This window comes from Pelmatolapia mariae, linkage group LG22, assembly GCF_036321145.2.
Source record: "Pelmatolapia mariae isolate MD_Pm_ZW linkage group LG22, Pm_UMD_F_2, whole genome shotgun sequence".
NCBI classification, from domain to species: domain Eukaryota; kingdom Metazoa; phylum Chordata; class Actinopteri; order Cichliformes; family Cichlidae; genus Pelmatolapia; species Pelmatolapia mariae.
The window spans coordinates 2,590,379-2,607,435 of record NC_086245.2 but is presented as its reverse complement, the minus strand read 5'-3'; the positions used below and the strand labels follow the sequence as shown (position 1 = coordinate 2,607,435).

The 17,057-nt window shown below is 40.7% G+C and overlaps 1 gene segment (V, D, J or C); it reads right to left on the bottom strand.

Moving 5' to 3' along the window:
• Window positions 1-10,523: 10,523 nt before the first annotated feature.
• On the bottom strand, window positions 10,524-15,493 carry LOC134619897 (Ig kappa-b4 chain C region-like). The segment is given in 3 exon segments: window positions 10,524-10,910; window positions 11,601-11,682; window positions 15,449-15,493. Coding segments are annotated over 3 exon segments (453 nt in total).
• Between the last annotated feature and the right edge of the window lie 1,564 nt (window positions 15,494-17,057).

Here is a 17,057-nt window from a genome sequence, read left to right as displayed (position 1 = left end):
GAATTTTGTGTGAAGGAAGCTGTTTTAATAGCTCTGTGTTGGTTATGGAATCACATTGTATTGTTGAGAAAATGCCAAATGTTACAGTAGGGGAAATGTGTATACAATGTGAAAATATACCTTTTTAAAACTAGTGTTACTTCTTTCACAGCAGCTGTTTTACTTTGATAGTCCCTGTCCTGTGTCTGTACTGTTGCTGGTTTTGTGTTCCTTTGTCTCGTCAGCTCTGATTCCTCCCTGTTATGTTCTCTCTGTGTGTCATCCTGGGTTTCACCTTGCATGTTTTCCTGCGTATACCTGCATGTCATTCTGTGAGTTATGGTCTCAGGTTTGTTTATTAGAATTTCCCAGTTAAAGTTTTTCTTAGTTTCTGTCCTTCAGTCTGTGTTCTCACCATTTCTAAATAAAGCTCACTTGCATCAAACCCAGTGCCTCCATTTGGGTTGTCTCATAACTCCACACGCCTCAACCGTGACACATTATCATATCACTATTCAGTTGCTGAAGTCATAACATTAAAACAAGTAAGGGACCTTACTTAAGATCAGTCAGCATTTACAATATTTCTGAATAAACACATGGGATGATCCATCATTTGAGCACATTATGGAAACAGTGTTTTCAATGATTCAAGGAAATCCCTTGCACATGAAAAAATTATGGCTGCAGAGCTGGATGCCTTATTACTCCTCTGACCTACAGTTGTTTGTAAATGTTAAGTTTATATTAACTCCAAGATTCTGTTTTTCTAGGCAATTATAGTGTGGGTGCAGAGGTGAAACCAGGAGTTAAACAGACTTAACATGAAAACCACACTAACTTCATCTCCTAACACAGGTGTACAGACCTGGAACAGATTTACTCTAAAATTATTTGGCAATTTTTCTTTGATTTTTTTCTATGATTTGTGTGACTAACAATTCATGTACAGGTATTGAAACTGTACAGGTGGTACAGATAAACTTTTGATAACCCATAAGTAAAGTTCACTGAACAGAAGGTAAAATGAGGGTTGATATGCTTTCAAAATGGTTAGAAGTTTTTCCTTCCAGTAAGGAGATACAGCTGCAGTAGCCAGAGCATTGCTGGAAGAAATCATCCCAAGAGTGGAAGCTCCAGACTGAGAATGAAGATTTCTCATCTGCACCCAGAGTCCCAGTGGGAAGCAGGGACCAGTCCACACACAGCTGACAGCCCAGACAGCGGTTAAGGTAGAGAGTCGTGCCACTTGTGGTCCTGCTAGTCATCACAAGAAGATTCCAGGACCACAGTAATAACCCAAAGGGTTAAAAGATTTCAATGTTGATGTTGAGGAAGACAACAAGGGTGTACGTCGTGCTCCGCCCTTTCATCCTACAGCTGCGTTGGAACGACAGAGAGTGAGGGATGAAAGAGTGCTCTCCTCCAGCAAGCATGTGCCAAGCTCCAGCTCAGTGATGTACAGAGCGAGGTTCTGTGTCACCTACGAGGAATCAGCGATGGAACACAGACATCGCCTGATTAAACAGTCAGGCTGGTTTTGTCTGAAAAAGTTCAGTGTGTTTTTAGGTTATGGTGGTGATTGGTGCGACCTTTCTAATCATTTTACAAATGATATATATTTACATGACTCTCCAAAAATCACAAACACAGGAAAGGTGTATATGGATTACTGAGTTTCAAACTTTCTAGTCCGTATCTGATTAAAAGTGACTAGAGAAATTAAAGTGCAGAAATTTCACAATTACTTGTGCACATTATGTAGAGTAGAGAGATTGCTCTTCTGGCATGCCAGTTCCTGATGTGTAAGTGTATTAAATCCTGATTACCTTAGTAAACAGAGCAACAACAGTTGTTAGGTCCTTTGATACATGTACTGAATTCTGATACATTGTTTGACACCCTAAAATAGGATTTGGGGATCATCACATTTCATTGAGGGATTTTACTAGGCCTGAAAAATGCTGGGAGCATGCTGGGAGGAGGTTGATTGCATTACAACAGTAAAGATTGCAGTACACTGCATAGGTAGATTTTGGGAAGCACTAATGCAGCAAAATGTGTGTAAGTTACCTCTGTGGTCGCCATCTTGCTTTTCCTGTAAAGAGGAAGCCCACCTCAATTGCAGTTCTTTTATAGGCCAGTTTGAATTGAGGAGGCGTGGTCTCAGAGTATATAAAGCTGGCAGGAAATTAGTGATGGGCAGATGAAGCTTCATGAAGCACTGAAGCTTTTCATCCAATTGGTTCACCCCAGCGCAAAGCTTCATGAAGCTTCATTTGCTCTAGTAGGACATCTAGTGGACGTAAAAATATTAGTTGCCATGAATTTGAAGAGTGTGGCATTTTGCACACAGCCTGTAAATGTCAACAACAAAAGGAGCGTGTAAAACATCTATATTGTAGTGATGGCAGTATACTGTGTATATTTATACTGGCAGTATGGAAAATGATCATTTGGAAATGCTTAAAATGGAAATGATCATTTACTGTGAGGTGAGGTGTGGTTGGGGTGTGGAAAGTGGTTGTGCTTTTGTAACGCTGAGGTATGGACAGCTACACACTGAGGCTTTGAGCCTCAGTCCTGCCTCTTCACATTTTATTCTGTAAAAACTACATTGTCACTGCTTTTATGACCTTTTTAGTGGGGAGAACATAGCTAGGATTTAATGATTTAACATATCTTTTAAATCTTTTGTCCTCCACGATGCTAAATGGCTGGGAGTCCTCAATCACCATGCTAACCAGGTGTCCATCTATTTGAGATTGTTCTCCTGAGGAAAGACAATAGGGCTTTGGAGCGTGATGTCACTGGAGGTGGGCCACGCCCCCTTCCGCCATGACACATGTCCCGACAAAGGATACAGCTTCAGCTATGGTTCGTACGTGTTGTGTGGTCGGTTGCAACGTTAAATGTCACGATCGTAAAGGCAGCAAACTGGATAATGGGCTCTCTTTTCATCGTTTTTCAACCTGGAGGCAACGTGAGGGATCCCATGTATCCGATATTACTAAACAAAGACGTCAGGCTTGCATTGCAGCGGTGAGATGAGCGGATATCGAGTTCTGTGCAATCCCCAGCTTTTTGTTGGTTTGGTCTCTGCATCTTCTTTCCGGTGAGTTCTAAATTAATTCATATCACTTTTAAAATGCTTTTAGTGTTATTTTCAATGTGCTGAGGTCATAGATAATGAGATAAAACATGCTAATGTGTGATGCTGCAGAACAGTCATGTCATCATGTCGACTGAGTAGCTTATGATTTAGCATTATTGCAGGCAAACCAGCATATGAAATGGATGTAACAAATCCAGACTGGGCACCAACACTGCTCATGGGCCTCTAAAAACATAGTAAATTGCTCTCATTGTACACTAATCCGCACATAACTTCCAGATGAATCACACACCTGTCATGTGCACTAATTTTATCTTACAGGCTTTTATTATGCAGCTGCAGAGTCTGAAGGTGTGCCCCGTGCAGAAGTAATCGATGAAGATGTGACAGAACAACAACAACAAAATCACAATGTCATAGCTGTGGACAGCAGTTGTGTTGGACAAGTGGAGGTTGAGGTACCAGCTGCAAATGTGGACAGTGGTGATCGGACAGACAGCATCACGGAAGCTAAAGGGCAGACGAAGCATTGTGTGTGCAATGAACAGGGCATAGCAGAAATAAACACAACACTGCTTGATAAGATTAAGGTTTGCTGTGTTTTGGTGAATATGTGCCCCAGTGTGGTTGTCAAACCAGCGCCAAATGAAACTTGCTCTTGTTGAGTATTCATAAAGCTGTTGTGTTGCATGTGTAGTTCATTGTAAATAATTGTACTTTGTGTGAAGTAGTTTCAATAAAACAGAAAAGCATAGTATACATGTTTTTTTTTATTCTTGATCTTATGACATGTACTTAGCAAGTACATAAAAATGAAATGCAAACTACTTACATGGCAACACACAGCTGGCATCAATCTTGAACCACAAAATGAAACATTACAGGCTATTTAGAGCAGCACATTGTTTGGAGAAGTATTTCCCAACAGGTTCAGGAAGACACACTTTAAGAAAGAAGTCTTGTGCTTGCTTTAAACGTGGTTCCCAGAAATCCACATCAGGGAAGATGCGTATGACAGAAGGTCTCTCTGTGTCCACACAACGAGGTCACAGTGCAGTTTCATTCAGTCGTTGTAAGTGCAGTACCTGAAACACACAAAAACCACTTTTAATAAAAGGTCTGTAATGAACCAAGGGTAATATAGATGGGTTGGCTGTACATGCAAATCAAAAACTGTAACAAGGAAGTTGTTTAGAAAGTTATCATGTTCAAACCTGTGTTTGTCTGTGGAGTCAGCGCATACACAGCAAACCAGTTTAAGAATTATGCTTATTATTATTATTAATAATAAGAACCTACAGACTCTGCAGCTGCATAATAAAAGCCTGTAAGATAAAATTAGTGCACATGACAGGTGTGTGATTCATCTGGAAGTTATGTGCGGATTAGTGTACAATGAGAGCAATTTACTATGTTTTTAGAGGCCCATGAGCAGTGTTGGTGCCCAGTCTGGATTTGTTACATCCATTTCATATGCTGGTTTGCCTGCAATAATGCTAAATCATACGCTACTCAGTCGACATGATGACATGACTGTTCTGCAGCATCACACATTAGCATGTTTTATCTCATTATCTATGACCTCATCACATTGAAAATAACACTAAAAGCATTTTAATAGTGATATGAATTAATTTAGAACTCACCGGAAAGAAGATGCGGAGACCAAACCAACAAAAAGCTGGGGATTGCACAGAACTCGATCCGCTCGTCTCACCGCTGCAATGCAAGCCTGACGTCTTTGTTTAGTAATATCGGATACATGGGATCCCTCACGTTGCCTCCAGGTTGAAAAACGATGAAAAGAGAGCCCGTTATCCAGTTTGCTGCCTTTACGATCGTGTGATCAAACGTTGCAACTGATAACACAACACGTACAAACCATAGCTGAAGCTATATCTTGTGTCTAGGCAAGAAGCATGGCGGAAAGGGGGCGTGGCCCACCTCCAGTGACGTCAACTCCAAAGCCCTATAAAAACAAAGCACAAATATAAATATCACACACGTAACTTATTACAGTTGTATAATATTGTTCTATCATTTAGTAAGATTACTGCATGCTATATTATCATGGCATTTGATGGCTGACCTGGTCTTGCTCCACAATCCATGTTCCCCTTATTCTCATGCAAAGCTCTGTAGTGCCTGAGCATGGATGAGGTGTTGTTGTTATATCCCAGCTCCCTGGCACATAGCAAACACTTCACCTTGTACAAAATGTAAAGACAGCTTAACATAAATTTTATTGCACCATCAGTATTATGAAAATACATCATCTGTAGAAATGTACATACCTTGTTGGGAGGAATAAAATCAAAATGTTCCCACACAGGGGAGGACATCCTCCTCTTCTTAGCTGGCTTCATTCTCTCCTGACTTTCTCTCCTCACTCTTTTAAACCTCCAAACTGTCTCCAAACTGTCTCCAAACTCTCACTAACCGTAACTCTCCATCAAACACCCACATTTTGAATGAAGTCTGAGGGGTTTATATCGCTGTCATAGCTCGCAGCAAAGTTCGAACCACTTCATGAACCAGTCACGTGGTTTAGTCACATCATTTTCAACTCCTCCCATAAACGAAGCAAGCCTCGATACGCGCTTCGCGAAAACTCCCCCTCCATTACTCGACACACGCTTCGAAGCCTTGATACAGAACGTCACATCACTACAGGAAATGACTAGGAGGCCATTTTTTTGGAAGCTGCTGTTTGTATGTGCAAGAGATTGGCAAGAGACAATAAAATAACTACTTCAGTTAAGACAGAGTGATGTTTTCCTCACCACAGCTCTCTGTGTAACAATAGAAAACACAGATCTATCATCTGCTGTAAAATTTAGATCAGTGTTTGATCTATGGTGGCTGTGTGGAAACACATGGCTATTTCGGCAACTTTGACTTCAAAGATCACGGGAAACTAGACACAAGAGGACAGGGAATGAAAATAGAAACCTAAGGCTAGATAACAAACGGAGACCTGGAGATACAAAGAGAGATCAAAACTATAACAACCCAAACTAGGACATTCGCCTGAGATTATTAAATAAACCAGAATCAAAAGTCCAGTATCGAGAACACTGGGTACAAACCCCCGGATCATGACACCTACCACCGTGACAAAAAATAGTCCACTATCTTTTAGTTCTAAGATTTTATATATCAGGACACAATAAAAATAATTTAAGACATTAGCATGTTTTAAATGAGGTAAATACATCCACAGACTAATATCTACACAAATCATCATTATTTAACAAAACCTAAGTCAAAGTGCAGAAGCAGCATGTGAAACACTGAGTACACCCTTACTGCTTTTATAGGAATTAAGAAGGTAATTATAAGTCAGATGTATTTGATTAATTGATCATCACCAAGTGTGAGCATGTCTATAAAAGCAGAGGTTTGGCAGTTTGCATTCAGGTGTCTGTTAACACAATGCAAAGGAGGGCTGACAACAGCAACCATTTTATAGAAGCAACTGTTGCTGCCTATCAACATGTGAATAGTTATAAGACCGTTTTCAAACAATCTGAAGTTCATCATTCTGCACTGACAAAGTAAGACAATCGACCAGAAGGGAGCCAAAAGAAAAAAGTCCAAATAAAGTGTTTGATTATGGTTTTGAGCCACCACTGAACATAACAGCTTCACTGCTCCTTGTAAGTGATTCTCCAGTTATTTGAACACTGCTGAAGAGAAGGAGACCATTTTTGTAAAAGACGTCCCCTAGGTCATAATATGGTGGTGACAGAGAGCTCTAACATATCTTTGAAGTATACAGCATAGTATTCACAACGTTTAAATCTTCATCAGATAATTTAGTGATTCCTCAGACATTTTCATTATAGAAAAAAACACTTATAACAAGACAGAAATGGATAAAGGTGATCATTTAGACCAACTCTAAAGGAATTTAGAGCATTTTCTTTTCAGAAAATGCTCTCTGCAACAGAACAGCCTTCAGATTCTCAGACTGTTTCTGAAAATTTTGTGTGAAAATGACAAATATGCTGTGAAAAATTCTCTCTTTATAATAAACCGCATCATCAGATTGATCCAACTCCCTGTGAGTCAGTCAGATCATTTCCATAGAGAGGCACTTTGCATCAGCAGCACCATGCTCCAGTGCTCTGGGAGAGTTTATAGTCCTGAGAGTTGAACACTGGATGACTGACAGCTGTCCTTCATCACAACAGAAGCCACAGAAATCCTCCTCATCAAAAACATGACTTTGATCTGCGTCCTCATCTGGACTCTCCTCTGCTGCTGCTTCACAGGTAAAGTCCAGAGAATCAAACTCCTCTCCTCTATCAACATCTGTCCCTCTGAAATGAAGCCCACAAAACCATGAAGCTGCTTTATGTTTTTGTCTCTGTATCCTCAGAGTCCAGAGGACAGATCACAGTGACTCAGCCTGGAGCAGTGAGCTCTGCTGTGGGAGGATCTGTGAGCATCAAGTGTAGGACCAGTCAGGATGTTTATGTTTATAACAACAACCAATATTTAGCCTGGTACCAACAGAAAGATGGAGGAGTTCCTAAACTGCTCATTTACTATGCTAGCACTCGACAATCAGGGATTCCAGCTCGTTTTACAGGCAGTGGATCAAACTCTGACTTCACTCTGACCATCAGTGGAGTCCAGGCTGAAGATGCAGCAGTTTATTACTGTCAGAGTTTTCACTATCCTAACAGTCAGTGGGTGCTCACACAGTGAAAAACAGTCGTACAAAAACCTCCCTCAGTCAGACTGAACAGAAACTGAACTGACTGCTGCAGCTGGAAGATACTGCAGAGACTGATACAGTTCACTGAGGACACACACACACACACACACACACACACACACACACACGCACACACACACACACAAAGATTTTCTCTCAGTGACATTCAGCACAAATATATGCTTAATTAACTAAAGAACAAACGTGGACCAGTAACAGAAACCAAGATCAATCTTAGTAATGACCTTTGACCTTAGCAGTGGAAAAAAGCCACTAAATCTATATGAAGCCATAAAGATCTGATGACAAAAATCTGAAAATGTTCCTGATCATTTACTGTCAAAATAAAAACAACACACCTGTGAATTTAAGATTTTACTGTAAACATCTCATCAAATACAAACATGAGTTGTTAGGTTTTTGTAATGTTGATTGTCATTTATGCTTAGGAATATTTAACCATATATGCTTAGAGGTGTATAATCGATTGTGTAGTGACAGGATGTGTGATCTTCAGTAGGCTGTAAAAGGCTTTGTGTGCATTCCAGAGCACTCTGGGAGTATGGGAGAGGTCGTACCTTGTCTTATTGTTTTATGGTAGGATAAACGTATCTATATCTGTTTTAGGCTAAGTGCTTTTTGTTTAGATGAACTGCTGGACTTCCAGGCCAGCAGGTTTAGGGAAGTCATATATGGGGTCATGCTTTGACCCCCCCCCCCCCCCCCCCCCACACACACACACACACACAGGTAGGGATGGGTACCGGTGTCCGGTGCCATGATGGCACCGGTTCTGACATAAACGGTAGTAACCAGACTGAAAAGCAGCGCACATTTCGGTGCTTTATTTCGGTGCTTTTTTTTTTTTTTCTGAGCCAATTCTAGCCAATCATTTTACGTTTCCGAGGAAAGTAGGCGGGCTCAGGTACGTACGTTCTTTTAGAGCAGAGCTACAGATTAAAAATGCCCAAGTCGAAGTCGTCAAAAGTCTGGCTGTACTTCGCAGCAAAGCATGCAAACTCAGCAGCCTGCAACAAGTGCTTTAATCTGATACTGTGATACTGTCAAAGGAGGTAACACCTCGAATCTGATGAAACACCTGGCGACTCATAGCGTTTTTTTTTAAAAAGCCGAGAAATGCTGATAGCTTGCTGCAGACCTCACATCGAGCACATCTACTGCGGGTGTGGTGCCTGTTATCGGACCCGGAGTTAGCAACATCCCCCAAAAACCCGAAGAGTAGAGTCCTGGCCCCTAGCCCTGCCAGTGTAGCAGAAATGATGACGATGATGATGGCAGCAGCAGCCGTTCTTCTCTGTGTGAGTAGCTTAATGTTGTTCGTGTGTAATTTACATTGAGTAGGCTAACCACATTATTACAATAATGCATGTAAGGTGAACTAGCAAACACCGTCGTAGTTACATGCGGCTGTCTTCTTGTTTGATGGCAGATACTCCCTTCACCCTGGCCAAAAAGGCTAAAATGACCAAAGAAAAAGTGGAAAACAGCTAAACATGAGAGGTTTTTGGACAAAGTTTGTGTTTTTTCCATTGTTTAAGCACTGCTTCCAGCCAAGAGTGATACCATATATGCCCTACAGCTGCAGAAAAGGCTAACATTGTTATCATTTTACAAAAAAACAGCTGAACATGAGAGGTTTTTGGACCAATTTTGTGTTCTCCATTCTTTAAGCACCGGTTTGAGCACCGTTTAAGCACCGGCACCGTTTCAAAAGTACCCGTTTGGCACCGGTATCGGATAAAACCTAAACGATACCCATCCCTACACACAGGGTATTCTTTGTTCACATGTATACCTATGTAAGATGTCATATGTTAATGAACCTATGCATATTCATGTAACCACAATAAAAGAGTAGTGTTACGGGGGAGCGGACGAGAGCAACTGGGGTCAAGCGAATGAACGGCGCTTGTCAGGTTCTCTCCCGTGCACGTGAAACATAAAGAACTTTGCCTACTCGTGTCTTGATTTGCTGTGTAATTACATTGTGTTCAACGTTCCAGCGAATAGGTTTAACCTACAAACCTATCATGAGTGAAAAAGCTGTTATTGATCTGAAGGTACTTAAATTTTTTGAGTATTTTGTTTATATCATCATTCATTTAATCTTCTCCTTTTTCATCAATGAAATTAAAACTTTGTACTTCAGATTCTTTCTAATCACTCCTTGTATTCGTTGACTCTCCTGTCTGTGAGTTCTCCTCAGAACAAACAGCTCATAAGAGACACTAAAGACTCTTTCTTCTTTAGACTTGCTTTGTAGTCTGGTGAGACTGTTTCTGTGGCAACCAGGTCCCAGCATTGCTTCATGAACCAGTCTGTCCCGTACAGGTGAGCAACACGACCAACAACCTACCACACACATTCATGTAACTTTAAATAAACATAAAAATAACCTGTACAATTTTAAAACTCCTTTTTCAGCTTTTGCCAAAAGCCTGTGTTTTATTTTACCAGTGTAAAATAAAGACATCATGTTGGAGTGCAGAGTTGGTCTAAACTCTTCTAAATGAAAATTAAAAATATATTCATCAAGTGCAGATTTGTAGATTTTGAATAAAATAAAATGTCTCATTCAACCAAAATTCACTTTGCAAAACATCTTTATTACCTAAAACATGAATGTTGTCATTATGAGAAAGAAAACAACAGTTTTAGTCTTTATTTGTTCTTTAAAAAGAAAGATGGAGAGACAGTTAGAGTTGAGAATGAGAGCATTAAACCAGTATCAGGTTGAGTCAGGTCAGGACTGGGAACACTGGACTCTCCTCAGTGGCTCTGAGACCATAGCCTGGCAGCCCTGGGTGGCCTCACAGGTCACAGAGCCCACCTTCATCCAGCGGTCTGCAGGGAGCCTCAGGGTGCTGCTCCAGCTGTAGAGGCCGTCATTCTGCAGCACCACGGGGCTCCTGCTCTCCTCCCAGCTGATGCTGCCACTGCCATCCACCTTCCAGGACAGACTCCAGTCTGAGGGGAAGCCCTTGTTGGCCAGACATGTGATTGTTGCAGTCCCCTGCTGTAGCTCCTCACTGGAGGGGGGCAACACTGTCAGGATGGGCCGGGTATCACCTAGGAGACACCAATCAGCTTAGAGCACAGGGAGCACACAGCTGTCAATCAAACCACAGACAGTCGGACACCTTTACTGTAAGAGCTGATTTTCTCCGTTAAGAAGTTTCTGTCAGCTGTTTTTTCTGCTCCACCAGTCATTAACTCACACATTGTTTCACTTCCCTTTAAGAAACCTCTCATGCATATCAGCACAGAGAGAATCATCACACAGTTTGACCTGAAATATGTTCAAACTACACTGGAAATAAAAGAAGCAGATGTGGAAACATTTACAAAACAAGTTTAAAATCATCACTATTGTACATGACTTACATTAATATTAACTGGAAACAAATGTATAGGGAATATATTCAGGTAGAAAAACTGTTCATTTATATCTAAAGTGGATTTTAAAAGGTCAAATAAATTTAAACTAATTTTCAAATATGTTTTTGACAGACTACACATATCAGAGATCATCTTTTATTTTCTACTAGTCAAGATTCCATTTTTTTCTTAATTTGACTAAAATTAAAACTTAAATTAAAAAATTTTGAGATCTCATCTGAAATCTCTATGCATCATAAGTGGATGATTAAAAAAAGTTTGATACTTTAATTTCTAAAGTGATTTTTCATACACACAAAACTTTTAAATTTTTATTTAATATAAAGATAGTATTTGATCATTAAACCAGAATAAACTTACTTCCAACATTCAGTCTGGTTCCTCCACCGAACGTGTACCACAGTGATACAAACTCATTGAGCCGCCGTACAAAAACCTCTGACTGTAGAGAGACACGGCTCTCTGACTGTCAGAGCGAACTAAAGCTACAAACCCTCAACATTTAACCATTAAAACTGCAAATTTAAAAACAAATCATCCCATGGATTATTCCAATATTTTAAAATCAATTACATGTATGTTTCATACACATTCATAAACCACACTGTATCCCACTGTGAACACAGGAAATCTTCATAATTATATTAAAAAATATTTCCTGCCACACCCAGCAGACAAGTAGAATAAAATTAAAAGAAAAAAGCTGCTTAAATAAAACAGGTTTAAATGTGACTTACTTCCAACATTCAGTCTGGTTCCTCCACCAAAAGTCCACCACAGTGATACAAACTCATTGAGGCGCCGTGCAAAAACCTCTGACTGTAGACAGACATGGCTCTCTGACTCTGAAACAAACAAACTCAACAAAATAATTCACTGTTTGCACAGCAGCCATGACTCAGCTGATATGACTTCTTCAACTATCACCACACACAGTTACATTACAGTTAGATCCATAAGTTTTTGGATGATGACATATTTTTGCAATTTTACTCTGCACACCAACACACTTGATTCTGACTCAAACAATTAGGATGTGATTGAAGTGCAGACCTTCAAGCTCCTTATCCTTTAAGGGCATGAGGAGTTTTTGGAGTTTAGTTTCGTATCAGCTGTTTAGGAATCACAGCCATATTTAAACATGGTCCTCCATTTTCAGAGGCACACAATTAATTGGACGTATAAAACATAATTGCAAATACAATACTTGGAAATAAATCCTTTGTAGACAATTATTGCCTAAAGTCTAGAACCCATGGAGATCAGCAAATGCTGTTTCCTCCTTTGGGATGCCACTGGCCTTTACTGAGTCCAAATTTAATTTCTGCTTGTTTGTGGGTCTCTCTGCATTCAGTTTAGTATTTAATTACAGGAAAGCATGCTCTGTTAAGGTGAAACAAGGTGACTTGACCATTTAAAATGATCCTATTTCCTCGCCTAAGAAAGTCTTACGTGTTTTTTTTTCCAGTTTTCTTTGGGTCATTATTAATTTGCACTGTGAAGGGTTTTTCCAGTGTGTGTTGCAGCACTTGGCTGAATGTGAGCAGAGAGTATAGCTGTGTACACTTCACATTTCATCCTGCTGCCTCTATCAGCAGCAGTGTTGGGAAGGTTACTTTTAAAATGTATTCCACTACAGATTACAGAATGCATCACCCAAAATGTATTTTGTAACGTATTCCGTTACATTACTCAATCAGAGAAACGTATTCTGAATACTTTGGATTACGTATTATATTATCATGCTTTTTAAAACTACATGAATGTAATATAGCTGTGTGATTTATTACTATTACTGAAGGCTACTCGCCATACCAACTAGATGTTTAAATCTTAATAAAAAATGAGTAACAGCAGGGTGGACATTAGGTAATGCTGGGCTTACACTGTGCGATTTTTGGCCCATTTTGAGCCGATTTTTGAGTCGTTCGACCGTTTGGTGATAGGCCCGAGTTTGGCCTTCATCGTGCGTCGTGCATCGTGTAGTATACATGGGGTAACGAGAAGCGATTAAGACCTCACCACCAGCTCCCGATCATCAATCGCTCACGACCGTCGTGAGGGTGTCACCACAGCCGCCTACACTGCGCATGCGCAAACACATAAATGTCTGTGAAAAAGACGGAGTAGCACGGCAGTGCAATGTGTGATCTGGACACAAGCGATGGAGGCACTTGTAGAACTTTGGAAAGCTCATCCGAGCCTTTTCGGTGTGGCCTCACAAAATTATCACGACCACAACAACCGTGAAAATAGTTGGATTTACATTGCTGCTCAATTACAGCTGCCTGATCAATGTTTTTCATTAGCAATTTAGCAAAGTTGATGGTGGTGGTGTGCGTGTCTGTGTGAGTGAAAGATAGAAAGGGAGAGCGAGCGACAGATTTTCTGTTATAGCCTTCATTTTATGGACATACAGTGTGAGCACTCAGGTTGCATCGGGCCGTATAGTGTGAGACCCTGCATCGTGACCTATGAACTTCTAACCCCTGCGAGTCAATCGTACAGTTTGAGCAGAAGCTGAATAACGCGACTGAAAACATCGCACAGTGTATGCCCAGCATAAGGCTGCACTTTTTCTATACGATCTCGTATAGAAAACTATTCCGCATGTATATAAGACAGGTCGGCAGCTCCGAACCGAAGTAAATTGACCTCTGACTATTACGTCGGGTTCGTGTAGCCGAAAACTAGCTTTACTTTGTTGTCTGGGTCAACTTTGCTAGCGAGAGACAGAGAGAGGCGTTGAAAGGCTGCTCCAGCTGAACTTATTCTTTTAGAGGAAAACACGAACACAGTGTACAGTCGAGTCTTAATAGCTTACTTGCAACTGGGCTCGTCAGGCACTCTTTTTGGCTGCAGTGGTTATTGTTATATTTACATGCTTCCAGCTCCTGTTTCTGCTCGGTGACAGCACATTTTTCCACTCTCCTTTTTCACCCTCCCTCATTCACAGACACATCACGGGTATGGCAGTCCATTCTCCCTGCAGCACGGACTACACTGCCCATGAGGCTACATTCTATAGGGCGATGCCTGTAACACTCTGCCTATTGCCTTCATATTAAATCATTTTTGTTAAAAATTTTTAATATATATTTCTTCACGTCATTATGCAAGTAGAGGTGACATGGAGAGATTGAGACACAGGCTTTAGAGCCTCTTAATGCATGTTTTGTTTGGAGCGTGGAAACCAAAAATAGAGAGGGCATAGCCGAACATATGAAAAGTAAAATACCGCCCTGTAATCCCTTTATTTCAAGCAAAGTAACTGTATTCTGAATACAGCCTTTTTAAACGGTAACTGTAACAGAATACAGTTAATTATATTTTGTATTTTAAATACGTAACAGCGGTACATGAATTCCGTTACTTCCCAACACTGATCAGCAGTAACATTATCAATAAACACTAGTGGCCCAGCTACACTGGCAGCCAAAAACATCAGTGCCATAACTTTGGCTCCACCGTCTTTGACAGATGATGTGATTTGCTTCAGATCAGTTTGTTTTTCTTTGTAATTTTCTCTTCCAATCATGTTGAAAAACCTTCATCTTGGAACTGTTCCTGCTCTTTTAAATGTTTTACTGGCAAAGTCTAATCCAGTCTTCCAGTTCTTGAGTGTAACAACAACCAGTAACTGTTTCCTTTCATGAAGGTTTCCTTTGATAGTAGACTTTGACTATGATGCAGCTACCTCCTACACAGTGTTTCAGACTCGTACATTTGTATTGTAAATGACTCAAAATGAAGGGTTTTTTTTAAAGTGAATTCTTAACTGTGAATTTTTTTTTGTAGTTTTAGGGTCTCTTTAGTGTTGCTGAGCTTCCCAGCACATCCAATTATTTTAAGAATGAATCAGATTGTTGATTTGGACAGTCCTAATTTTTTTTTATTTTATTTCTCTTTTATGATTTTTTTGGTTTTTCAGTCAATTCATAATCTCTTTGGACCTCATGCTAAAAAATAAAAGTATATATCAGTGTATCAGTTCATCTCTTGAACTCATAGGCCAATTTCCGGTTGAGTGAACGCTGCCGCGACTTGCTGCCGCGACTTTTTAAACCTTGTCTTCTACTGATACAACTGGCGACTACTGGCGATCCAGCGAATTTTGCAAGTGCCTGAGTTTTTTGGGTCTAGCTCATCTGCCTGTTTGTTTTGGCTGTTGTCTCCCTCGGATCCGTACACCTGACTGTTTGGCCTACCTGACTGTCCTTGATGTGGCCTGGCAGGATCTGCGACTTGCTCATGTGGGTCTGGATTTTTATGTCATTGGTCTACCGACCTAGTGCTGGATTTCACCAATACTCAGCTTACGAGCTTCTCCGTCTCCACTTTCACCTGGCTTCTCCACCACCGGCTGCGCTTCATCTCCACACAGACATCGCCTTCCTCCCCCGCCGAAAGTACATTCACCGGGGCTCTCGTCGGAATTTTCACCATGACGACTCAAAGCCAATACAGACCCTCTGGTCCACTTCTCGTCTACCTCCACGGAACTCCGACAGGGCTGCTGACCACAGTGTTTTAGCCAGCCTGCCCAGGTCGACACCTCTGACCAGTCTGACAGCACCGATGTCAACTTCGGCCTCCTTAGCATCCGCTCGCTTACGAGCAAGGGTCATCTAATTCGGGATCTACTCACAGATCGTAAGTTTGACTTTTTCTGTTTGACCAAGACGTGGCAACAGCCCAATGACTTTTCGCCGCTCAACGACTCCACCCCCCCGTGGTTTGTTTACACCTGGTAACCTCGTAAGTCCGGCCGTGGTAAAGGTCTCGCGGTAATCTATCGCGAGAACTGGAAAGTCACACCGTTGTCTGTACCTGTCTACAGTTCCTTTGAATCCGTTGTTTGTCAACTGTCAGGACCTGTTCCAACTGATATAGCTGTTATTTACCGCCCTCCAAAATCTAATTCTGTCTTCATAAGTGACTTTGTTGATCTGCTGACTCACATAGCTACTGTTTCCCCTAATATAATACTCCTGACAGACTTTAATAGTCACATGGACATGATCATCTTCTCACCAAAGACTTCTCATCCTGCCTCGATAGTTTTGGCTTTAAACAACACATAAACTTTCCTACTCATACTAAGGGCCATACTTTGGACCTAGTTTGTTGCTCTGGACTTACTCCTTTTAACTGCAAAGCTGATGAACTGCTAATTTCTGACCACTTGCTTCTTTCTTTCGATATTAAAATGACCTTTTCTATAACCAAGAACCTTCGTACCATTTCTTTTCGGAATATTAAGAAAATCAATCCTGATACTCTTTCTTTTGCTTTCTCTAGTCATTTGCATTTTCATAACGTGCTCACCCAAGAGGACTTAGTTTCCTATTATAACTCTAGTCTCAATAGTATTCCAGCTATTTATTAATGTGTGACTTTCCAGCTATTTATTAATGTGTGACTGTGAACCAGGGTGGTTCACAGCTGAACTCAGGCTCCTGAAAACAAAAGGATGACGACATGAACGCCTTTATAAGAAAACTGGTCTGAATATCCACAAGGGAATGTTTAATAATCATATTATGTATTATAAGGAGTGTATTAATCAAACAAAATCTGCTTACTACTCCACCATTATCTGTTCAAAAGATGACTCAACCAAGATACTGTTTTCACCGTTCAACTCTTCTTTCAGGTCACCAGATTTTTTACCTGCTCACCTTTACTCGTCTTCCTTCTGTGATTCTTTAATGTTATTAACCCTCATGCTGTACAGCAGCGGTCCCCAACCTTTTTGCGCCGCAGACTGGTTTATGTCAGACAGGGAGCGGCCTTTAAGGTATCGCGGATAAATAC